Source organism: Anguilla rostrata, chromosome 18 (assembly GCF_018555375.3).
Source record: "Anguilla rostrata isolate EN2019 chromosome 18, ASM1855537v3, whole genome shotgun sequence".
NCBI classification, from domain to species: domain Eukaryota; kingdom Metazoa; phylum Chordata; class Actinopteri; order Anguilliformes; family Anguillidae; genus Anguilla; species Anguilla rostrata.
In genome coordinates, this window is record NC_057950.1 from 25,980,321 (window position 1) to 26,007,037 (window position 26,717).

A 26,717-nucleotide genomic window follows, 5' to 3' on the forward strand; every position below is an offset into this window, starting at 1 on the left:
ACTTTTTTTCCTTGTGAAAAATCAGCAAGTTGAGCTGTCCTCAAAGCCACGAGGTCTCGTCTTCTCGCCGTGCTAGGGTTGCCACGCGTTCGGTTTTCGACTGGACTGTCCGGTTTTCAAATTATTTAAACAGGCCCAGCTTGTGGTCTGGGTCAGTCAATGTAATCTCCATAACTGACCGTAAATTTGTAATGAATTCACCCCAGGTCCGTCAACCGTTCTGATTGCTCTCTGTTACCAAAGTTTTTCCAGCCTTTTTTCCACTACATGTGCTTTCTGAATAAAACCCCTGTTCAGCAGTTGTCTACGATCATGAAAATGCACTTCTTGTACGTCGCTTTGGATAAAAGCGTCTGCCAAATGAATGTAATGTAATGTAATGTAAAAACCAAAGCCGTTTTCCCTATGGGCATCATCAGAAGTGACTGTCTAAAGTTGAGAAGCATTATCTTCTCAAGCAGGGCGTGATATGTATCATGCTCTGGGTGTTTGCCTTACTGCCTGCAGAGAGTAAAAATACATTTTTGGATGAACTTTTTCTTTAAGATAAAGACAGGAAACTTGTTTGGTAATGATTATTTGGTTGGCATTTCACCCAGCAGCACTCCAGGGCAGCATTTGGGTGCTGCTTGCCTGGGCGATAGGCTGGTACTGTGGCAGGTTTCAGAGTGCGCAGCTGCAAAAGCCGACAGCTAACAGGGTGCATGACATCGGGCAAGGGTGCCTCTGCTTACCTGCAAACTGTGAACACATAGATGAGAACAGATAGATAGATATACTTTATTGAACCCCGTGGGGTAATTTGTCCTCTGCATTTTGACCCATCCTAGTTACTTAGGAGCAGTGGGCAGCCACAGTGCAGCGCCCGGGGACTCAAGTGTACGCAGTGCTGCTGCAGGCAATAATTAGTCCTTTATTGTGAGCTTGTCCATTAGGTTTTTTTCACCATGTAGAAATTACAGCACTTTTTACAGATTTTTTACAGTGTGACAGATTCTTGGTAATATTTACAGTACTAAAGCTATTAATGGATTGATTTGCTTACATTTTTAACAAGGCTATGCAGAGATAATATAAGCTACTGTACTACTTTGAGTAGCTAGATATTTAGGTGGAAGTTCTATAGATTGTCTTTTTCGAATTGGCTGGTGCACATATATGGGGACAGAATGGTTTGAAAATTGTAGAGCTATGTGTCTTTGCAGGAGACTGATGATCAGCAGTCTTACTTCATGGCATTTCAATTTTCATTTCATAAAGAACAAAAACAGCTTAACACATCAACACAAAATTAATTGCTGTCACATTAAATCATTAAAACCTTTGCATGAGTTTGGTTTTTTTCTACTTTGTATCTCACAGAAATCTGTAAAAAGGGGATTTTGTTCGCGTTTCCTGTTGATTGGTTGAGAGCTCATAAAGGCGTGGAGAGGGAGGATGATCCGTCCTGAAATCAAGGGAAGGTCAGCACATTTTACGGCTGTAAAATGCTCTCAGGATGTATACCTTTAGAAGTAGGAACACATCCTGTTCTTTTAGAACCCGTGTTTACCCTAAAGAGTACATTATGATTCTTCAATCGATCACATATCGACTTCATCTCTACAATTGATTTTTTAATTAAATTAATTTGGAATTTATATTACTGCATTCATATGGGCACACATGTTTATAAACAATATGTTGACAAAGAAAACATTTCCTGAAAAGCAATTTCTTACAACTAAAGTCATTCATAACTTATCACAGATATGCATGCAACAATGTCACAAAATTGCAAAGTAGCCCTATTTTGATGATCATATTATCCATGTATGCATTGCACTTCATATGCTAATGAATTACAATTTGCGCAATTCATAACAAACATTGTTCTACTGAAAATGTCGACTGAGAAATAGCCACAAAAGACGCATCTTTAATTTCCTCTCAACCAGTTGGTCATGGCTGTGATACACAGTAAATGCATACGGCAATTTTATGTACAAAATAAATGGCTCCTTACCGGTGGATACTTGCTTCCACTTCCTTTACAGAGTCTACAAACAAGAGTAGACTCACTGTCTCGTTGTAGAAACAGACACTTCAGCTAAATGAAGGCCAGTGGCAAGGTCCTGACCCTCTTCACTGCCGCTGTTATAACCACGTCCAGCAGAGACAGCATGTTCACGCTTAAAAAGCGTTTAGAGCTTCTGTTCTTTTCTCCTCCTCTCACACGGATAGCCCCATCTGTCCTTCACTCTCTCGAACGCGCACACGCATTCTGTAAATAAGGCTTTCAGTTGTGGATAAACCTTGGTTACTGACCGCGTGTCGTCAAAAGGGTTCGCCTCTGGCAAGAATTAATTTGATTGTGGAAATGGATGCGCAATTAAACAGAGGCGGCATCGGTATTGGCCGATAAATAAATTCAGACAAATTTATCGGCATGAGCCAGATTCTCTGATTATGCCAATATGACAACGCAACGTAGGACTACATGCATCAGAGGTGTCTGCGCTCATCCACTTCATCTGTGAATGCAGAAACTTTTGGTTTGCAGTCTGCGCTTGTGCTTGAATGTAAAACAGGGATGTACTGGCATTGCAGATATGGACAGAAAAATATTTGTTATTTATACTGGCCCCAGAATTTACCACTTTGTGCATCCCTAGAAAGAAACGATCCCTTCTCGGAATGAAAACTGCATGTTTTTTCCATAATTGCTGAATTCTGTTACAAATTAACTAAACGTTTTTTTTTTGTATACGACTCTGGGTTCTGTGCCAGTGGTTTCCTTCTGTTTGAACCGCGGCACGGTGACAGTTTGAGCACCACAGGGGGTGATCAGAACCAGCTGTCAACTGGGTTCATTTTTCACACAAATTAATATCGCTTTCATCACATTCCGTACAACCGACTGACGCAAAATCACTTTTATTTCACAGTGCATACACAACATTGCGCAACCTTTTCTGTATTACAAACCGCTTACCTTGCCCCCTGGCCTGGTTCTAATCAGGGTCTCAAATCTGCTTTCAAATATATAATCACTGCAGTACAGCAAAGAGGAGATCAAATTTACTATGAAATTTAATTTTCAAACCCATTCTGTCTACATAATACACAAAAGCCTGGAAGTCAGCATCCGCAATACACAAAGTCAGTTTCAGTAATATCATCTTCTGGAAAATGGTTTATCAAAGAAATAATGCGCTCTTAACCTTTCCTTACCCCAGGGAGGAACCAAATAAAAAAATGTGCAGATGACAATAAATGAAGTAAGCAGCTGGAAGGATATAAACTAGAGCAGCGACACACCCCAGTGTCCCTGCGGGAGAGCACGACTGAACTCGGTTAGCAAACACAGACGTGCCTTTGAGCAATGGGGCTGTTAACCAATCAGGAGCTCCGACCCAGCGACGCTGGCTTTTTCCGTTAACGTCCGCCCAGGCTAATGCAGGCCAACACCAGCAGGGGGCAGTCGAGAGCCTGTTCAGCTGTGCAGTCCAATCCAAAGCAGGTGGGCCCAAGAACAGCTTTGCAGACAAGGCAGGCATGACCGTTCTATTCTAATTCTATTCAGGTAGCCCTTTAACACTGCTGGGTGTTAATAAACCATGTATTAACCCTTAATAGATACAAAAGAAATACAGGTGCAGATTGTTTCAAATCACTTCAACCTTAAGGCAGTTTCTCTTTACAGAGGTCGTTAGTAAATGAGAATAATTAAAAGGGAAACTCTTACATACGTGTTTGGTAAGACAATTCACTTGATTATGCTTTAACTACAGCTTGCATACAACTATTTAAGAATATGAAAAACTCTTCTAATGGTGGCTATCCATTACCTAACTTAAAAAATAAAAGTCCTGCAAAATATGCCTTTAAGGATTTTGCAGGATGCATTTTTATACTTTATATCTGTTTTTTTTTTTTAAACATCTCAATTTTTCAATAGCAGCCGCCATCAAGGAAAAGCAATTCCTAAGTTGAGTCTTGTTTTTTAATGAGCCCTGTTGGCTTGTCCTTGATTTGTGATTTGCTGCACTTGTGCTTCTTCACCGCCATTGCAATAGCTAGTTAGCTACAGCCTGCTGAAACCTGACACCACCCACAGGCTCTATAGCCACACCCACCCCTCCCCACACAGAAAAGAGCCTCACGCCCAGAAACGTCCCAAACACATTTTAGAAGAAGAAACACAGGCAGAGGAGCACAAATTTGGCAAACCTGAACAAAGATCATAAATATGACTGAGCATGGTTATTCTATAATATTGTCAAACTGAAAATCCTGCATAGTATTCCTTTAAAAAGACAAGTTTGTCTTCCATCTGGAAACACCAGCCAAAATAATTAGCAGCTGTCAGCTGTTCTAAACGACATCTAACAAGGTCCTAAAAGGGAGATTTTGGCAGATTTTTTTTATTAAGACAATTTTGTGGTCTTTCAAAAAATTTGAAAGTTAACTGTCAAATACTTCTCCAGCAACTGTCATTGTACATCCAGAAATCCCCCTCTATTCAAAGCTCTGTAATCGTCTGCAATTACATGCTCAGAATGAACTGCTGTCGAACCCGCTGCATTTACCAGGAGTCACTTGGGTGATTTTAGAGGCAGGTATTCAAATATCAGATGTCCTGATGTTCACATTAGTACAAATCACTGTAATCACTGAGTCTCCAAACAGAGGTTTTTTCCATAAACATATTCATATAGACGATGCTTAATGAAAAATGGCAACATCATATTATGGGAAAGGTCCAAGTGTGCAACAGGATCTTTTCAAGTTTTATACATCAGTGCGAACATACCAGAAATGCAGCCCCACAAGTATATAATGTTGGAGTGAAATACAGAACCTGTTTCTCTCTGCCTGTAAGAAGTTTTCACAGTCTAAACCCCCCACAATCATTAATTAATTAATTAATTAATTAATTAATTAATTCTTCCAAGAAAATCACTTTGACCACAATGCAAAGCTGCTGGACTACAATAGTAAAAACCATTTATTTTGTGACAGAAAATACAAGCATGTAATAAGGCTTCTCTGTGCAGGAAAGGTGTATGGGAAATGTTTGAATTTGGTTGCAAAAACCGTAGTTTTCACAAAGCAGCGACTGCAAGCTCTCATCCCGGAAGGCCACAAGTTCTGCTGGTTTCGGTTTTTGCTCCAAAACCAGCGACCGGTTTGGACCCGAGAAACCAGGCGAGGTTAACCAACTGTAATCGGCTTTTAAGAATAATCAAGCGCTTTAACTGATTAGGAGCCAAAACAGAAATCAACAGACTCTGTTGCTCTTAAAGACCCTATAACAGAAGGCTCTCAATGAAGACGTGAAACAGTAAGAGCCAGAAACCCAGGGACGTGGGGGAGAACATACGGTTGTTTGGGACGATGGGTGGTGATTTGGGGGGGGGGGGGGGTTCACTCCTCTTTGTACATGCGGCTGAGGTGCTCGATCACGGCCTCCAGCTCGGGGTTGCCCCCCAGGTCCCGGATGAGGGCGTAGGCCTTGGCCTCCAGGTCGCGCAGGGTCTGGCGGGTGTAGGCGAAGGAGCCCACCTTCTCCAGGTAGTCCACGCAGTAGCGCTTGATGTCCACGTTCTCCGTGCGCTGCCGCAGGATGTTCTGCACCTGCGTGCTCTCCGGCTGCGACCAGATGGCGTGGATGGTGGGGAAGGAGAACTTGCCCTCCGTCAGGTCCTCGCAGAAGCTCTTGTTCTCGCTGTACTCCCGCGAGTACAGGTTGGCGTAGTCGTCGCGGATCTGGAAGAAGAGGCCCAGCGCGTCCAGCAGGGGCTTGAGGTCCTGTTTCCAGCTGGAGAAGAGCTGCATGAGGCCCACGGCCAGGCCGAAGAGCCCGCCGGTCTTCTGGAGCACCATGCGCCGGTACTCGGCCTCGCTGGGGCAGGTGTAGGTGTCTCGCCAGTAGATGTCCTGGCCCTGGCCGCGGTGGAGCTCCAGCAGCTGGCGGGTGAACACGCGGACGGCCTCGGGGTGCTCCAGCGTCAGCACCTTCTCCAGGCCCAGGAAGTAGACGTAGTTGGCCGAGTTGATGACGGACGGGATGCCGTAGATGCTGTGGGCCACGGGGAAGCCCCGCCGGAGCTTGGAGCTGTCCTCGATGTCGTCGATCAGCAGGCTGGCGTTGTGGAGCATCTCCGTCACCTCGATGATCACCTGCGCACACGGGGAGAACACAGGTCAGGGGTGGCAAAGTAGTATAATGGGTAAGGAATTAGTCTTGTAACCTAAAGGTCATAGGTAAGATTCCCGGTACGGGTACAACCCCGGTAACCCTCGCCATTGTACCCTTGAGCAAAGCACTTAACCTGCATTACTTCAGTATATATCCAGCTGTATAAATGGATGCAATGTAAATGCCATGTAAAAAAGTTGTGCAAGTCGCACTAGATAAGTGCGTCTGCTAAATGCCTGTAATGTAATGTAACTGTGTTCCTGCCCAAACGTGGTTGCCGCCAGCAGAGGGCCTCGCTGACATGGATGGAGGATTCAGCTCAGCCCGCATGCTTCCAGCAGGAAAGCGAAAGCAACCGATAGAGTGAGTGAGTGAGAGAGAAAGAATGAGAGTGAGAGAGAGAGAGAGAGATAAAACAGAACAATGTAAGAAACCGAGAGAGAGAGAGACAGAGAGAGAGAGAGAGAGAAAGCATGAAGGGGGTGACGTATTACAGGGCGGCAGAATGAAGGGCCCTGGAGCTGCAGCCTGCTGTGTGCTGTAATGGGGGCCGTAGGCATTTCCTGCTAACTGCTGCTCTAAGGCCAGAGCTCAGCGTACACAGCAGCCCCCTCCCTCCCCTGGGCCTCACAGGAAAGACTGATCCCAGATCAGGGCCCTGCAGGAGCACAGCAGCCACCGTGGCACTGGAGCTGGCCCAGGAGCAGTGCTGCTCACTCCACTCTGACTGAATCAGGCTCAGCGCTGCTCACTCCACATGAATCAACCAAGCTGCTGCATCACGTCCACTCCTGAATCAGACAAGTGCTGCTCACTCACTCTGACTGATCAGGCTCGCATGCCACTCACTCGAACAGACACGCGTCACCACTCTGAATCAGCTCAGCGCTGCTCACTCCCACCTCCTCCACTCTGACTGAATCAGGCTCAGCACTGCTCACTCCACTTGAAATCAGACACAGAGTGCTCCCATGCCCCTCCACTCAACACCTCTGACTCAGAATCAGGCTCAGCTGCGATCGGCTGCTCACTCCACTTGAATCAGACACTCACCCGTGCTGCTCACTCACTCTGACTGAATCCAGGCTCATAGAACGCAGCTGCTCACTCCACTCTGAATCAGCGCTCCAATGCCGCCTGCTCACTCCACTCTGACTGAATCAGGCCTCAGCGCTGCTCACTCCACTCTGAACTCAGCGCTCAGTCAGCCTGCTCACTCCACTCTGACTGAATCAGGCTCAGCACTGCTCACTCCACTATGAATCAGACACAGAGCTGCTCACTCCACTCTGAATCAGACTCAGCGCTGCTCACTCCACTCTGACTGAATCAGACTCAGTGCTGCTCACTCCACTCTGACTGAATCAGGCTCAGCGCTGCTCACTCCACTCTGAATCAGGCTCAGCGCTGCTCACTCCACTCTGAATCAGGCTCAGCGCTGTTCACTCCACTCTGAATCAGACAAAGCGCTGCTCACTCCACTCTGACTGAATGAATAATCTTTCCCAAAGACGCTAAAAGGTGTCAAAATGATTGGTTACCCAGTGTCAATATAGCCCATGTTGCACAAAACCATGGTGCTTCTTCAATTAATATTTGAGAAAGCAGTGGTAATACAAATGCACACATTTCGTGGAAACTGAATTTAGATAACTGTATATTGATATGGCCATCGCTGTATCCACACAAGGATCGTCTAGAGGCAAATTGCGCCGTATTGCCCAATAGATATTTTCAGCACAGCTAGAAAGAGAGCCCGACAATGAACTGTCATTTTCCCTATGGAGAATTTAACTCCACTCAGATAAGGTTAATAACACTGTTATCACGCTAATAAAAGAAGCGCCTGCCTTAGAAATGCTAGGAGGGACGATAACACACAGAATCCTTCCGAAACATAAGCGCTCAAATGATTTACACGCATTTACGTGTAAATCATTAAGATAAGCGTGGAATAAAAGAAACGCCGGCACTTCCGCCGTCCTCGGTACTGCCGGTATTTTTCGCTCCAGAGGCTGACACACACGCTGATCGCCGTGTCTCATCTGCTACAGACCGCGCGCCGGCAGACATTTCCGCCCGAACAAGACCGTCGGTCGACCACACGACTTACCCTCGATGTTGTTCTTGCTTTCCAGGGAGGAGACCAGCGGCTTCTGAAAGCTAGCGCGATTGAAATTCAGCACGCGGTTCTCAGGCATCCCGGGAATTAATGCCGTATCATCGAAAATAAACAAAGCTTATTGTCGTAATCATCACTATCTTCGACAGCCACGGTTCTCCTCTCTGAAGCAGGGATGTACGTTTTGATGATTTCCATATTCAAATATTCCCTCAGGATATTTAAATTACACACTCGCACTTCTCTCTATGCAAATAATGTACTCGTTCCAAGCAATTCTCTATTCACTCACACTTTCAGAAAATATATTATTAATATTGATGAGTTACCTGTCATTTTATGGAAGGTTGCTAGGCCCTAGCTCACAAAAACTGGTAAGAAAGGAAACTTTCTTTTTTTTGCTCATTTTAAAGTCTGAGATAACGTACAACCCCGTTACAGGTGTTCCTATGAGGCATCCTTGCCGCACTGGCCCTAGCACCTATCACCGTGGGACTAGCGGTTGGGTTCGTTTCTGCCGATGAAGGGGAGGGAGGGGGGGTGGGGGGGAGAGCAGATTAAGATGACAGCACAGACAGACGAGTGGCGGGGTCCACCGGGGCGGCCTCGGCGCGGGGGCCGCGGGGCGCGGGTCTGAGCGACGGGTTCGGGGAGAGTTCAGCGCCCGGCAACGGCAGCCCCGCAGCCGCCGCGGAGAGAGAGAGAGCGTGGAGGAGGAGAGCGTGCGATTGGGTCTCCTGCCTCAAACGGCGCGTGGAACGCTAGGTGCCACAGCGCACCGCGCGCCGAGAACGCAACCCCAACCGGAATCACCCGGAATCACCCGCCGCCTGAACCAGCGCCTGTAACGCCTGGTTTCCCAGGGCCTGGTATAGCACAACCCCGCCACTCTGTGTGTGCAGCAGAAGATGGTCTGAAGATGGGAGAACATACAAGGCCATACATTTAGCTGATGGACTGAAGATGGGAGAACATACAAGGCCACACATTTAGCTGATGGACTGAAGATAGGAGAACATATAAGACCACACATGTGGCTGAAGAGAGGAGAGAAAAGATAACCTGTTCAATTTCAGCTGCAAGAAGCCGTCAAGTGCAGTTTACTGCGTTTACTGCACCTCGCATCGGTCACACTCCACACTTCCTGCGGCTGGCTCGGAGCAAAGCGATTCGAGCAGGCCACAGGCGTGCCCGTCAGTCCCGTTGAACACCACTCCGAAAAACCCCACCCGATTGGCCAGCCCGAAGTCACGCCCCTGCCATTCGGCGTCGGTTTCGGGACGGCGGGGACTCAAAAGCGCCGCCTTTCCACCGCCGGGGAAGCGCTGCGGTAAGAGCGGGCTTCAGGGAGGCAACCGACGGCCTTCAGAAGCCTCTATCGATCGGAGCCACCCATGAATCACGGATCTGGCGCCATGTCACTGCAGTTTAAAGAGCCCATTACAAGGCATTATGGGGGATGACAGCGGGCCCCTGACAATAAACAAAAACCACACAACTCTATAGCACAGCGCCCCGCCAGCTATCAGATACCGGCTGATGCCACATCACACGTGCCCATTTCTGCTGAGTCATTAACAGAACTGAATGTTAAATACAAACACAAGCAAAAAAATGAAAAGGTCTGACTAGCCGGATGCTCCGCACAGCATGGTATCTACAGTGGATCCACTTCACTGGCTCACTAGACACTGCTAAAACGTGGACCCAACCCATCTTCCTTTAGCTTCTCTAAATAAAGTGGGGGGGGGGGGCTATGAACGGATGGTGATTGGGTTCAGTCCCCTCCCCCCCCCAGGTGTGTAAAGGACAGTGAATGTGGGAGCCACACCCCCTGTCCACACTGGCCAATCACGACGCCCCCTTACGCAGCATCGCAGACTTACCACCGCACTCACCACTGCGTCAGCACGACACTTCATGCCCAGATACACACCGGACCATGAGTCAGAAGCTGGGAGGTGCTCTCTTTGCTTTTATGACGAGTAATGTGCAGTGACTCTCTCAGCACTATACAGGGACACAGGGCGGGTTTCATAAAATAAATTTTTTTTTTTTTTTTAAATGCCAAATACAAAAAGCGAAGACCTGTCGAACGACACGCTTAAAGCAGCCGGGCGGGTTCCACCTTCCCAGAAGGCCTAGCGTGAAACCACAGGGAAGACGAGTTACTCGTATGCTGACTGCATCGCCGCGTTTTCATCGTCTGAAACGTGGCGGCCGCCGAGCCGTCGCCAAGCGGATCTCGTTAGCCTGCCAGGCTTCTGTACGAGTCCGAGCGAACAGCAAGGCATGCTGGGACTTTGTGAAAGAGCAGTTGCAGCAGGAAGTTTAAGGCTGTTTGAAACCAGTACGCCGTGGTTTTGAGGACTATGGGGGCACTGCTGCTCAGACCTCAGGGCTTAGATAAGATCTCCACCTGCGCCGTTTCGGTAGGGGCACGCTAGACTCCTGATGCCTACTGCGGAGTACGGACACACGCCCGCGCACTTCTGCGGTCTCCATGCGACGCCGCGCGGGCGCCCAAACGAGCGACCCGCCCCACGGGCAGGAAGAGCCGCGAGCACCACCCCGACGACAACACAGAGGGAACGTTCCAGAAGCACCCGAGAACAAATCAGACTCAACTGACTTACACTCAAAAGTAATTTTGGATCTGTGCAGCCACACGCACACACATTAAAGCTAATTTTAGCAAAATAAATTAGGCTAATGCATGCGAATTCGGTCATATTCCAAAAAGATATATGAAAGAAAGGCCACGCCCTTTTCTGCATGACCCAAAGCGTGACCCGGAAGTGGATCGCTCTTACCTGCAGTTTGTCTTCCGGGACATTGAGCCAGTGGTTAAATGCCTGGGACAGCTTCGTCCTGACCTGCTTCCCTGTTCAGATTCAAACAGACAAAAAATATACATATTAAAACATGATAACCACTGTGTACGAGTACGCCAGGCTCCTAATCTCTGCTGTTGGAGGAGAAGGAAGTGGTAGTTCACAGCAGACTCACACGAAGGTGGGGGAGGGGGCTGTGTTGATTACCGCCCCCCTCTCAGGAACCGTTCACAGTCACTTTCGATTTCAGCTGCAAAACATCACTCGCTCCCATTCATCTGCTGGCTGTGACAAGGGCCCCAAATGCCATCCACAATCCTTAGCTTCCCCACTCATCAAAGATCTCATCCACCATCTCAGCACACCGTTCAGCAGAATAACGGCCGTCTACAGGAATAGAAAACACCGGCACAAAAAACTTTAACGAGAAAACCAAAACGCTTGTCCTTCGGGCTTCGATAAAACTGTACAAACAAGCGGGAAAAAAAAAAACGCAATCGTGTCCTTAAAGACGGGCTACGAGAGCGGAAAGATGGCGGGAAGCGGACGCCTGGACGCGCGGCGCTCGAACGCTTCGCGCGGCTCGCGGGAGGACAGAGCTGAACGGCCGCAGGCGGCATCGCAGACGAGCCGCGCGCGGATGGGCGCGCCGTGAGCCCCTTGCGAAAGGCCGCCGCTCCTCCCCGCGTCCCGCCCCTTCCCAGAGGGCCGAGCGCTGTCCGCGGCCGGCCCACCCGAGCGCCCTCGCCGCAGCATCCGGAGCGTCCTCCCCGGACCGCCGAGAACAGGGTTATAAATATTTGAGCGGCTCGGAGACGGGCGAGCGCTCCGCCTCTGGCGCAGCTCGTTTGCATACGGCTGTTACGCGCACGCTAATCCCAGCTCAAGGCCGACAACAACAACAGCAGCTCAGATATCACACACTTTTTATACTAATACACTGGCAGCGGCCCAGAGTCTACTCTCTGCACTGGAAAAGCTTTACTAGCGCATGCATATTTAAAGGCTGAAAGCCATGAATGAATGAATGAATGAATAATTAAACAATCTCCTTATGGACCTAAATAACCTGAAATGTTGGGTAATGTTTTTTCCACACAGATTTTGCCAGTGTCAGGGTTCTGTTGTCTTCTGTGTCTTCCCCCTGTGTTGTTTCTCTGTTGGGCCGCCAGATGGCGGTACCTCGGTTTTGTGTTCTGTTAATTGTTTTATTGGTTCTCATTATTCAATTATTAGTTGTGTTTTGTCTCGTGTTCCCCTCCCTCTCTGTGGCTTGATTGTTCATCGTGCCCTCCTGTGTCTCGTCTGCGTCTTTCTATTTAAGTCTCCCTCTCCCCGACTCAGGCGCTGGAATCTTTGCTGTGCCTTGCTTTGGTTTGGTTTGGTTTGTTTGCTTGCTACCTGTTTGTACCTGTTCCTGCCTGATTCCTGTTCACCTGTTGCTTGTCTGCCTGTGCCCTGCCTGCCCTGTTTTCCCTCGTTTTTGGGTTTTTTTGTTTTTTCTTGTGAATTTTTGAAGATTTTCGTTTGTTTGTAAGTTTCGCCCTGCGAGTCCCTTTGTTCCCTGTTCTCTGTTAATTAAAGTCTTGTTTTCCCCATTTTTGGACCCTCTGTTTTTACTCTGCGTTTGGGTCCATCCCGTACCCACTCCTGACAGCCAGAGCAAATGGCAGGTGATCATGCTTGGTTCAAACTCAGAAATGTACAGTTTTAGATTTCTACTAAAGCCTGTCTCTCGCTATGCACTGCTGTGCTACATGTTGTCGTGCTAGAAGACAACAGCAAGATCAACTACAGCTAAAGTTCTGCAGCTTATTACCACTACTTCTAAATAGTAAAATTGATATCACAGTAGCATAACATTACTATTATTGTTATTATTCATATTATTATTATTGAAACAAAATATTAGTTAGACTGTGTCTAAAATATTAGTTAGCTATCCCTTTGGCTAGAAATAACACAACGTTCAGCTACGCAGTAGTCATAACGACTAGACTGAAATTATGGTGCTCCAAGGCTAAATGGGCCATTATTCAGTGCTCAGTTCTGCTGCGCTGACATCACGCAGAGTCCAACTGCCACGCCTCCTTCCTGTGAGCGGAATTCTTCCACCGCCCGCAAGCGCACAGCCTACTCTCAAAACAACCCGCTGGGGACCGGGCCTACGCCACAGGAGATCCCACACCCGAGCAAACCCAATCAAAAAGCCATTTAAAAGTGCCAATCAATCATGTTCCAACTATCCTATCAGTAACACCTATTGTAATGATGGGTGTGGCACAATTCATGAAATATGCGCAATGAAATTTCAGATTGAAAACCGTTGTTATTAATATTTTTTAGGTTTCATTGGCCTATAAATGGCAAATGAATGAGAGAAGTTTGTCAGGCTAGTCAGTGCAAGTCGCCTCATTTGGATTCACACACCGCTCGCTTGGCCAAACCAGATTATCAATTCAATTGCTAAACCTGTCCGACGAGGCGTGGATTTTCCATACGGTGGCGTCAGGAAAGAGAACGCGGAAAAATGGAACTGATCAACGATTCGTTGTGGACACAAGCTTGGTTGAATAACAGCCGATTGTGATGACATCATCTCCGTGCGCCGCTGTACCCGGATGCGATACAGAGGCTGAGTCTTTTTTCCTACTCTCACTGTTTCCACACTAAACACTAATATTGGCTATAAGCCAGCAGTGTGTGCGCGGTCTCCATCTCTGTCAGTGCCCCCCCCAGTATTCAGTGGATACTGAGCTTTTAATGCGTGATTATCACTTGTGCTTATGCACAGGGGGTGAAGTCCTATGGTGCTAGAATGGGAAAACGTCGGGGCAGATGTCATCCCGGACAGCACTACGCATCAACGGAACGCTCTGAATGGTGTCATTTGGAAGTTTGAGCCAATCAAGAGACGACGCCACAGGCGATGCAACAGAGGAAGCCTACAGCAAAACAATACCCCAAAGATCTTTAAAAATCAGGAAGGTAAAAAGAAACCGAACACAAACAGAGAGAAAAGCGGGACTTAAAGAGAAACGTGCTTCTCTTAAGGCAGATGTCTTTACTGTAATCCTAGGAACAGAAACATCTAGAAGGCCTGAGCTCCTACTGAATAGCAGTACAGCTTACCAGGCTGGGGCACGCCTCGTTCCCCTGAACACGGCGGCTGAACACCACTGCCATTTAATACACTGAACGTACGACCGGGCATACAAAGAGACAAACACTTGCTGTGAATAAATTTTCAAAAATCTGGAAAATTCTTCGCCCGCCTGGCCAAACTTCTAAGCTGCCATCGGCTCCTTGATAAAAACATTAACAGGTCACTCTGAGGGCGCCACAGAAATAAGATCACGAATGCGGAGTTCATCTTGGATTGACCGCTCCAAATCAGCACAGAGCCCTGCATAAAACAGAAAGGGGCGCGATGAAATTTGCTCGTCGGCACACTCCGAAAACGAAAGGTCATTTCACTGGGCCGTCCGGGTCTGGCCTCAAATCTACAGCTCGCACCAGCTCACAAAGGACAGGCCTCAGAACGTCAGCCGCCAGAACTGGACGAGGGGGTCGGGTCTTATACAGTACAGATGTGCTACGGATGTCCCGCCTAAAAGAGGCCAGGTGCCGCTTTACAAAAATGCTTATTAAAAAAAAAAAAAACAAAGTGAATCACAAACACAATACCCTGTGCAAATCACAGAAGACCCTGGCAACTGTGGCGAGATTTGGCAGCGGGTGAAATGTGAGCCGGAGGTTTAGACAAACGCATGAATTATTCAGAGAGAGAGAGAGAGAATGAGAGAGATGCTGTAAATTTCACATTTATTTTCAGAAAGAATTACTCCTGTCACAGTCTGTCCTACAGGACAGCATTCCTTTGGTTAGGTGTGACAAGACTGTTCAGTCCCTGCTTCATTTTCTACAGAATAAATTAGCCAAATAAACATCACAGCAGTTCCAGTGCTTTTGGGGGGGTTTTTGTGAACCCAAACCACACGCCAGCTTAAAAAAATCACCAGCTTCCAGCGTGTTTTCTGGCCCTTAAAAGACACCGTACACAGCCCAGCCACAGCGGCCCCGTCAGTAACGGACCGGGCGGCCCACCACCTCAGGGAAGACACTTCAGCGGCTGTGCGTCTTTGCCTGAGCCGACCTTTCGCTGTTCACCTCGCTCAACCACCGTCACTGACCAGAATGATGTCATCATGCTCGGTGATGTAATACGCAGGGACTCAAAGCCATCTGAGCACAGGAGCTCATGCAGTGTGTGAAGGCTTTGTATTCAGGTGGAGCTGCTGCCTCCTTCTCCACCTTCCACTCCGAGGGACAGGCCTACTATTCCTCTTTTCCCTCCATCACTCACTTTACAACGCAAGAGTGACAGCGAAGAGAACGGGTGGAACATAGTTTTAGCAGTGGATGACGTTCTCCTGCTGTCCCATAGTTTCCACAGTCCGCGGATGGCCATTTTTGCGCCAATGCGTTGCCGCGATACATCCCGTATACTTCAGTACAGCCTACGTAAAGTTAGAACGGAATACTTCACGCAGCTGTTAAAACCAACGGCCAATCAGACGGCTTTTATTAAGACACGGTAATTACGACAGAGACACGGTGCCTGGCTAACAGTGAAAGGACAGCCTCTTCACATTCTGAAGCCTGTCGGCTTCCCCGTGTGGAAGGTCATATGTCAAATGCAGCATCGAGAGCAGCAGCTGCAGCAGCAACACATTTTCATTATCCAGGTTGCACAAAATGTTCTGAAAATTCTAGATGATAGTCGCTGACATTCTATCTATTGACTTTTGAAACAGATACAATATTTACTGTGGCGTATTCTCACGGGAGGGTTCATTTGTGTATAAGACCAATATCACTATGATCAAAAGCAACACCTCAAACTGTTAAATATATATTACATAGAAGGCATCTTGTTCTTTTTTTTTTTTTGCTCTGTGATCGTTCTGTCACGCTGCTGCTCAACTACTCCCAACATGAACTCCCAATCTTAATGAAGTTCATGCCGCCAGACGACCTTAGTTATGTTAAGTGCTTTCTTGTATTATTTATGAACATGCGCCCTCTTGCTCCGAGACTGCTAAAACGCCAGCTACAGTAGGGGGTATTCCCGACAGACGAACGCAGTGAACCGCACACGGAAAACCCGAGCAGAACTTGCGAGCCTCCGCTTTAACATTTCCTTTTGAATATGTTTCAGCTGTCCAGAAACTACACAACCAACAATGACAAAAACTGCAAAAAAAAAAAACATAATTGGGATGGCAGGTATGCCATCCCGCCAAGTTACGCCTTGGCGGGGGCATGCCCCATACCTATACAGCACCGAGACTTTGGCACTTTTCAGGGTTCCCCACAGAAATAACCACAACAGCCACAGACACTCAGCCCTTAAAAACATTAAATTCTGTTCATTCTGACCCCATTTCAACAGACAGAATTCATAAACAACTTCACATGTCCACACAATAAAGTCCCAAACTAAGGGGATTTTGCGTTTTCTCCTTCTTCTTCTTCTACTTCTTCTTCTCTTTCTTCTTCTCATTCTTATTTTTCCTGCCGCCTATCCCACTAACAACATGTCTCCCCATTGGGCATTTCACTGACACCAGCCAAATCTGCACCTACACGACCCAATCAAAAACGCGCATACACACGCAAAATACCCATACATTTTTACTCTGAAACATTTCCCGTTCAAACAGCTAGTCTGCCTGTGGACTAGTGGGTAAAGTTACAGTCTTGGGAACATGGGGTCGTAGGTTCAAACCCAGCTTGGAACACGTTTCTTTAACCTGCTTCAACCCTCACTAATAATTGTCTACTAGCCTACTTATCAATTATTGCTTTTGCACCATATTTACCCGCCGTTCACCTTTCAGTTATTAACCGGCTACAATATTGCTAAGCCACATGGATTCAACGGGAGCTCTTCTGTGCTTACTGGCCTGTGTTCTTTAAAACCACCGGCAGGTTTGCTAATGATATTTCACGCATTGCATAGCTATGGCATGGTGCTGCACTAACGAAGTCACAGACTGGTAAACCTCCGGTATACGGCTTGAACCCCGACTCGCCCTCAGGCAGATCATTTCCTCTTTTACACTAACGTTTCTTACGCCTATATTTGCTTTACCAAAACTCACTCACGACCACCCATATGCATTTCATCACGGCAAATGTATTCCTTTTATTAAAAAGTTACACCAGTTCACCACTGTGCCATTTCTACTAACTATATTTCTTCACTTGGCTACCGTACAAAACTTTCATATCAGCAAACGCCACGTTTCTATTTCTACATTCATGTTACCTCGCTCTGTTCTCTATCTAGCCACATACGCTACAAACAATTACTACTTCTCTACATTCTGCAACTCCGCAGTTTGAACAGCTAATCCGACCGTGGCCTAGTGGGTAAGGTTACAGGCTTGGGAACACTGGGTCGTATATTCAAGCCCAGTTTGGAACACGTTTCTTTTACTTGCTTCGACCCTCACTAATAATTGTCTACTACTTCTTAATTATTGCTTTTGCACCATATCTACCCGCCGTTCACCGTTTACTTATTAACCGGCTACAATATTGCTAAGATATATGCATTATGACTTACCGTCTGTACGTTCAGTTATTGACCGGCTACAATATTGCTAAGCCATATGGACTCAACGGAAGCTCTTCTGTGCTTACTGGCTTGTGTTCTTCTTTAAAACCACCGACAGGTTCGCTAATGATATTTCACGCATTGCATAGCTATGACATTAGCTAACGAAGTCACAGACTGGTAAACCTCACTCACTCACGGCCACCCATATGCATTTCATGACGCAAATGTATTCATTTTATTTAAAAGTTACACCAGTTCACCACTGTGCCATTTCTACTAACTATATTTCTTCACTTGGCTACCGTACAAAACCTTAATATCAGCAAACGCCACGTTTCTACATTCATGTTACCTCGCCCTGTTCTCTATCTAGCCACATGGGCTACACACAATTACTACGTATGTACGTTCTGCAGCTCCGCATTAAAACATTACATTTAAAATCATGATTCACTCATAAGTATAACTACTAGCAGTGAACATGAGAAAAACACATTCGTGCAATAGATTATATTACAGTACAAGCAAATAATGAGTGCAATGTTATTTAACCCTCCACTTCAACAACTAACGTTCAATACCGACTGTTATATATACCATTTGATAAGGAATATAAGCTCGCTCATGGTCACTCCATTTACTTCGCACTATACTCCGTGATCATGTCAGCCTTCACCTACATGCCCATTCTGCTAAAAACATATTGTTTCAACTACGGAATTTCGTAATTTCATTTTAATTTCTCTCACACTGTTGTTTTCTCTCATATGCAAAGCCTGCTGGGACATATGCGTCTGCTCCTATTCTCCACTATCATGTTTTCCGGTTCTCGTTTAGCAAAACAGCGAAGAGGATTCCTACCTGCAGATAAGCCTATCAAAATGCCTTATAAACCTTACAAACACTAAAAGTGCATCTCCACGAAATAACAGACAATGGAGCAGGACAGAAGGATAAACCTTACAAACACTAAAAGTGCATCTCCACCAAATAACAGAAAACGGAGCAGGACAGAAGGCTACACAAGTTGCGACCTAGGGAGTTATAATTCTACGGGCGTGTTGATTATTTTGTCAGTCAAGGCTCGTTGGATGGACGTCAAATCCGTGAGTACATACCATATTCCATCTGCGTTCCTGATGCGTTTACGCTTACGCCACTGCATCCTTTCTCACAGCCACTGTTTTACATATATAGCAAACCGAAACTGCTGAACGGTACACGCTCATCAGACTGTACAGATTCACACAACGATAGCCATAATCCACAACCGTTTCTTGCAGGGTCGCATTTCTCACTCTCATAATAAAACGCTTTGCAAAAAGAACTGATATCTCTAAAAAACACGTTTTCAACGTACAAAAATGCCAAGTTACTAAAAAGTATTGATATCAAAATGACGCCAAGTTACGATACTACAAACAATATAGGCTATCTTGCCTCACCGAAATGACATAAGATGTATCTCAAAGCAATGCTACCCAATATTTCCTCAGTTCTTTCAAGTCACTTGGCCCTGTGTTTTCTAATCTTACCATTTCACAATGTCATGCAAACTTTCTGTCAGATCAAAGAGACAAATATTTCGAATTGCCTCATGGAACACATTGAACATTGTACATTGAAATTAATGTATAAATTCATTAATGTACAGAACTGCTGCTGAGCAACGACAGGAAGCACATTTCTCCAGAAAACATGTTTATACTTGCTTCTGAACTGAATTTGAGTACATGTGCAAGTTATTGTATATTTGCTACGTACAATAAATACTGCATGTAAAACACATATTGTACATACATACATAGAGAACTTATTTATCCGCATGGGGACATTTCCCTGGCAACATCTTACATTCACATTCACGAACACACTTGTACCAAGAAACATACTATCATTCACGCAACAGAAAGCCTGGGCAGCGAAATACATAGGCCTACATACCAATACAAATTGGACATACACACCTATTCAATCAATCTTGACTGTGAGAGAGCCATCCACACATATGTTTGGCCTGTCCATGTAGTGCATGCTTATACACAGGGCCAAGTGACTTGAAAGAACTGAGGAAATATTGGGTAGCATTGCTTTGAGATACATCTTATGTCATTTCGGTGAGGCAAGATAGCCTATATTGTTTGTAGTATCGTAACTTGGCGTCATTTTGATATCAATACTTTTTAGTAACTTGGCATTTTTGTACGTTGAAAACGTGTTTTTTATGAGATAATAATATACAGTCTTGAACAGACATTATTTTTATAAGAAATGAGTACGTGCAGTTTTGTTCATGCAGTTCCGGCCAATAATACCTCATTATGTGCGGTGTGCGGGAAGGCTGCTACCATACTTGCAATACATTATTTTATGCATAAAATCTCAAAATCTCTTTGTAGTTGTACAACTCAATCCCCTGGTTGAAGGAATAAAATAACATATCGGAGACGGTTATGCGGTGCTATGCCCCTGAACTGCCGCGATTCTGAATATCAATCACTCCGCTGAGCTACGCGAACAACAATAAACAGACTGAATCTCGTCTCGACTGACGAGACAGGCAGCCTGAGAGGGCTTAAATCTCTTTTTTCCGTGCTGACTGTGTGGCTAAGGTCGGGGTGCCGCAGGAGCACGGCGGACGGAGAAACGCGCCGAGACCGCCAACGTCAGAGATGCTTACCTGGCAGCTGCAGCAGGTACTTGTACGGCTCGAGGAGGATTCGTTTGGAGGCCACGCCCTCGTCGCCGTCCATCTTTCACGATTTCCGCAAACCGACGAACCTGTCACGGGTGGGAAAAGACCAATGAGACGCAGAGTTTTCAGACAGCGAGCCTTCAGAGATAGCAATCCGATGACCTTAGATCACACTGCTGATACACACGAGAGGAATCACATGAATTGCATATACTTATGTTTTCATTTTAATAAGCACGCAGACGAGTTAAGATGACGGGCAGTCATTTTTATCCCAAAATAAACCTATGAAATTAGATGGCGCTTTGTCCTTTTGTGTTATGATGACAACCGAGGATGTAAAAGAAAGAAAGAAAGAAAGAAAAAGCACCTACCAAAAAGCTCAAAACTCCTAAATAAACGCCGCAAGACATTCCCGAGCACTTCAAAAGACAAATAAACGCAAAAACAAAGGCTGCGCGATGGCTTCTCATCAGTAAGATCTGTGCGTAATATCATCCCACAAATCAAAAGCCTGTTCTGCTTACAGAAGCGATTTCCAAGATTTAGTCTAATCTGCTTCGAGCGCTGTCTTAAAAAGCGACATCTTCACAGACTTGCAAGGTTTCTGCTTGGAGACCATTTCCATTGACAAGAGTTACGACTGGGCTTTTTGCGGAAGGAACTAGGCAGTGACTAGGCAGAGGGGATTTGTGTCTACAGTATCGGGCGCGAGTGTAGGCTATCACTGTTGAAAGCTCCCGGAAACAGAGTTTATCTCGGGCAGCCCTTTGTAATCTGTCAGGAGATAAATGGAGAGTCCTGCACGACAGACTCGTCTGAAACCTCTGGAAAAAGGTTTGGATCTCGAGATGAAATGACAACACTTCCCATAAATCCCCTGGCTAACTGGCTTCCGTTACTGGTGCTTCAGTTCTCAAGAGGAAGGCAGTTACAGATGCAAGAACTCCTTTCCCGTGAAACGTCAATGAGTAACTGATATATCTTGGCATACAGGCAAATGCAATACAGTTCTTACCAAGGAGAAGGGTGCATGATTTGATACATCTGACTGATGACACAATAATTCAAAGGGTGCTGCTTGTGATGAATGATTCATAGCAAACAGACCGATGTTCTGGAAGTCAGACAGATTAATACACGCCTGTCCATGCTGAGTGAAGAGTACTTGAGATAAACACCCAGAATCCACTGCGTGGAAGCTCCCAGGGACACAGAGAATCCTGTTACCCCAAAAATGGCACAAACCGATCCCTAGGGTAGCACATTCATGTGTGCCGGTGTGCGCGCATGCGTGTGTATGCGTGCCTGTGTGCGTGTCTGTGCGCACGCGTGTTTGTGTGTCTGTGAGCGTGTCTGTATGTATGCATGTCTGCACGCACGTGTGTGTGTGTGTATGTGTGGCCAGAGAAGCGTCCGTGTTCAGAGGCCTGCTTTGAGAGCCCTGTGCAGTAAAGAGAGCAGAGCGCTTTAAAGAGGACACACCCCACAGAGGCGCCCGGGAGGAAGTGAAACTTCCGGAACTCTCCTACAGCGGGGCCGCTCTCCTGCAGCGGGGCTACTCTCCTCTCCTGCAAGCAGGGCTACTCTCCTCTCCTGCAAGCAGGGCTACTCTCCTGCAGCGAGGCAGGGCTACTCACCCGCAGCGAGGCAGGGCTCCTCTCCTGCAAGCAGGGCTACTCTCCTGCAGCGGGGCACCTCCTCTGAGCTCACAGTACAGAGACCTTCCTGAGCTTAAAATGCTGCTGGCGACAGCCAGCAAAATAAATATACAATCATCAAATAAATCCATGGATGTAATGAACAAGGAAACAACGGAATAAGTATTTTCCACGCATACTCATTGTTCAGCTTGCTTCTGTATAGGCGTAAGAAACCTGACATAAATGACATATTCTGCAGCATCGATGTTCAATCTTATCATAAAAAAGGCCGGTTTTCGTTTTAGCCCAGCACAAAGACACCCGATTCTACTTATCAATGCCTTGATTGAAGACCACGGTTAGTTAATCAGCTGAATCAGGTGTTGTAGCGCTGGGCCAAAGCAAAAACCTCCACCCACACCGGCCGTTTTTTGGATAAAACCAGACGTCCCCGTTTTACAAAAATCCCTGAAATAAGGGGGGGCGTTAAATGCAGCGAGCGAGAGAAACGTGTTCGCAAGCTGCTCAATGACGACTTTGATTTTAACAACCGTAGCGATGGGCCGAGTGTCATGTTTAAAGATTAACAGGTAAATTAGCCCTTTTGTGCTTCAGAAGACCGACAGCGTGTCAGCAACGCAAGCGCTGCAAACCAAGACAGAACAACTCTAATCTAAAGACCGCTGATAAACGCGACCTTTCAGGAATCTTTGTGCTCGGCATATTAATATGGGAAATTACTACGCTGGTGAAAGGCTTCTTTTTTTTTTGCTGCCTCCGCTAGTTTGCTCTGACAGCTGTAGCCGGAGACCGCATTCTTCTTTGGTCTTATTAACTTAAACTGCAGTCTGTGACATGTGCGAGTAAACATCCATCAGCGCTAAGCCCCGGAATTTACACTGTTTATTCAGCACCCGTACATCAGCGAGCAGGAGGATCTGGTCCCGAGACGCAGACAACACTAGGCTCAGGTTCAACAGCAAACCCAGGGAAGACAAAGAGTCCTGTTCACATTTAGCTGGGCTCAGATTGAAAGATACAGAATAATCGCTGACACTGCTGAACAATCATTATTTAAAATACGAGCCAAAAATCCAGCTGCCATTTCCATCAGTGAATCCATGCACAACATGATCAGACCTGACTGATTCAGAGATTGCTTCAACGTTTAAAGCACCTTCCTGTAAACAGCCAAAGAAAATAATAGCTACGTCAAACCAGAGAGACAGCTTCTCACTACATCCATCCACCAGCAACAGCTGGCACCACTATGGTTGCAAAGGGTTGTAAAATTTCTGTTAAATTCCTGGAAACTTTCCAGAATGTTTGAAAATGAAACAGTGAAGCACTAATGCATTTTAAAATCTAATTAATGTAAATATGTGGTCTCCATGTCTGTAGCCGAGCTCTTCCTAACCCAATTTTTGTGGTGTTCATCACAGGGTGATTATCCAAGTCTATGTCCAGCTCACTGCCAACCAAAAGCAATGGGCATATTTTTTATAAACTCCTCTGGGCTTGAATTCCCCAAGAGTCGGAGACAGAGACCATATCTCTAAGTTCCAAAAGTGCCAAACAGGCGCTTAGTTGTGACAGTCATGTGAACTGTTCAGCCAATCAGCTTCTTGCCTGAGGTCACAGCGGAGTCTGTGACAGTAACATAAACTGAATTAGTGCAATTCACCACGTCAATTTAAAGAACATGACCTTGCTGTATTTTGCTTCACAGGCATTTCCAATTAAAAGTGGATCACTGACATCCTGTTGCAGAGCTGAAATTAGCACTAAAAGATTCAACAGTGCGCAGATCTGACCGATTACAAGTGCTGTAACTTTTACACTGCACACAGATTCAACCAATTATGAGTGCTGTAACTTTTACACTGCGTACCGATCTGACCAATTACGAGTGCTGGAACTTATACACTGCACACAGAGCCAATCACTTGAGAGTTGTAAACATTAAACAAGCAAATAAAACAAACATAGGAGAGCACACACAGCCTCTAAACAACTAATGCCCCAGGCAGACTCCCTAATAAGTTCAGCTGAGCATTTGTCCTCATCTGGGAAACACACATAACCACATACTTTTCACCATGACACATCATACATTTACACACTGCCCAACTTAAACACGCATAAAACTGAACATATATGGTCCAGGGTCAAACAAAAACAGAATTAAAAGACTAGTCCCTTAAACACTACTGTGCCCTACATGACCTTGCTTAACCAGAGTAATTATCTGCATACTTTTTTGGAGAAAACTGTCGATCAGGAGTCAACAAAACAACAGAAAAGTGAGATATTTCAAGGAGTCTAGGGCAAGTATAATGGAAGAAATTAATTTTTGGGAAAATAAATATCTAACTGACACCAAACAGCATTGTTGCAGTATTGTGGTTTTGAAGAAAATGCCCCTCAAAGTGCAAAGAGCACCTTATAGTAAAAAAAAATACAATTAGTTAATGCCATTCCATGTCCAATGCCTTTAAATTCAAAACTGCTACTACACAACATTACTGACACACTAGAAGCACTGATATTCACTGGAGTATATTGCATCTAAATGCAAGACTACTCTCTAGCCCATTTAGACAGTATATAAACAAGCTCTAACGATCCTAGACAAAAGGTCAAATCGATATCATAACTGTGACATCTTAGCCAAGTATGGCCTCCTAATTCGGAAATTTTGCTGAAATGTGCAGAAGTGAGTTTAGTTCTTAACATCATCAATGGTCTTGCTCCTCCTGTGCTGTCAGCTTGTGGGGAAAAACTACAAGGAGGTCCACTAGGGCATTCACAAGAGGGGATTGCATAATACCATTATGGGGATATCGCTTTTCAGCCTTCTCTTTCAGAACATCGCATATTTGGAACACTCTGCGACCGGAGAGACTTGACGAACACTAGCACATGAGCCAGAAGTTTAAAAATCTGGTTACTGGATAGTTAGCAGTGTTAACACGACATCTAAATATGCCGCTCAGAACTGGCTTCTATGCTTTCTTACGTCCGTTGAATCAGCACTAAAATACACGTCACGCGTGTCGCATAACACTGCAGAGTCTTTGCGTGTCAGCAAGTGATTCATAGTCTTGCACTGTTTTTAAGTTTTTAATGCTGTAATGCCGTCTATATATGCGAACTGGTAACGTTAACCAGGCCTTTATAATTCGTTACCTAGAAAAGTATTCTACAGAATCACTTACTCCACATAGCTTTATCAGTGCAAACTAAAACCCAGTTGACTGACCACATTTGGCGTACAGACAAGAATGGCATTTGACATGTTGGCAGTCAATATAAACAGCCCACACTGATGCCGACGGTATTACAAGCAAAGAACCGGAAGCCATAAGCACTTGAACTGTATTTTAAACGATTTGATCAATTATTTGTCCTCTGTATAGTATCGGCACTTCTACAGCAGCGTATTTTGGTTAGATGAAAATCTGCTCAATATTTAATAAAGCAGCATTGCTTCGCAAACTGCACAATGGGAGCTAATAGCAAACGATAATTTAACGTTGTTTATTTTAAATAAATGTGGAAGAATTTTTCGCAACTAATGAAGTAATGAAGCTTTACCCAGCTAGTCAGTAACTAGTAGAAACTGAGAAATGGCCAAACTGGCTAGGGAAAAACACTAAAAGCCACCACGGCTAACCACAGCAGCTAGTATTATTAGCTAGTTTATACCGATGGGAATTTGCGGTCTAATTTACGTGGTCTGAAAACCATCCAGACAGACAGGTTTAAATGACGGTTATAAACACGTTACAGGGTAGAATATAACGTTAAATTGATTATATACAAAATAGTCCGGTCATTCTATTCACGAGGCTGTCGGCTGAGGAGCTTTTGAATGGAAATTTGTCGTCACCAGGGCAGGGCAGGGCAGCCAACTAAGCAGTCGGCATTTAACCGAGTGTCAACCTGCTAGCAGCCAGCTAACCAGCCTCTCAATAATTGACACACTGCTACTACTACTGGAATACCATTCGTATTCGGCAAGGTCAAAATAAACTGCCAAAATGCTAGTTAACTTATCCACTACGTACGTTTTACACACGTAAATATAGTCGTAGCTCCACCCACCTTGTTGATCAGCAATTTACAATCCGGGGCACTTCTTCCACCACTTCCGCTTTAGACGCCTTTTTTAACCAGCTACCTAGTTTGCTAATATTAGCTATGTCGCTATCTCAGTATACAATGTTCTTTATTTATTATATTCCGATCAAATAGCCAGTGAGATAATTGCAGCTTATTCCACCACCTCTTTATCAATACAATCCTTGCTAAATAAAACTAGCAAAACGTGGAAACGAGTCTTGTGATCAGCCAGCCAAGTCACCCCTCTTATTCCGCATTCACACTAACCTAAATACGCCATCGCTTCTTCACGGAGCAAGCGCACATACTGGGTGGGGGTGGGGTGTCTATGTGGGGTGCAACACGTTAGGTCTATTTTTCAACGCGCCTGTCAGACCAATCTTTATGGGATTTGTAGTTTTACGATTAGTCCATGTCCACAAAATAGGGCCGTGGAAGGGTACAATTTTATTCTTTATAAATACATCTCCCAGCTACCCTAGATTT

The 26,717-nt window shown here is 45.6% G+C and overlaps 1 protein-coding gene across 1 annotated transcript; it reads right to left on the reverse strand.

The window, feature by feature from the left end:
- Positions 1–4,967: 4,967 nt before the first annotated feature.
- On the reverse strand, positions 4,968–26,558 carry ggps1 (geranylgeranyl diphosphate synthase 1). The gene is made up of 4 exons (XM_064317102.1): positions 26,214–26,558; positions 20,449–20,549; positions 11,120–11,190; positions 4,968–6,165 (listed from the first exon to the last, which is right to left on the reverse strand). Exons 2-4 carry the CDS (start codon positions 20,519–20,521, stop codon positions 5,410–5,412), a joined length of 900 nt encoding a protein of 299 aa, XP_064173172.1. The 5' UTR covers positions 20,522–20,549; positions 26,214–26,558; the 3' UTR covers positions 4,968–5,409.
- Positions 26,559–26,717: the final 159 nt, after the last annotated feature.

What these genes read in the sequence shown, in the direction of transcription:
- ggps1 (XM_064317102.1), bottom strand. Translation starts at nt 20,521, where the DNA reads ATGGACGGCGACGAGGGCGTGGCCTCCAAACGAATCCTCCTCGAGCCG. An exon ending in GTACCTGCTGCAGCTGCCAG is followed by an intron (nt 11,191 to 20,448) that starts GTAAGCATCTCT and finishes GAATCTGAACAG; the next exon opens with GGAAGCAGGTCAGGACGAAG. An exon ending in TCCCGGAAGACAAACTGCAG is followed by an intron (nt 6,166 to 11,119) that starts GTAAGAGCGATC and finishes CCGTGTGCGCAG; the next exon opens with GTGATCATCGAGGTGACGGA.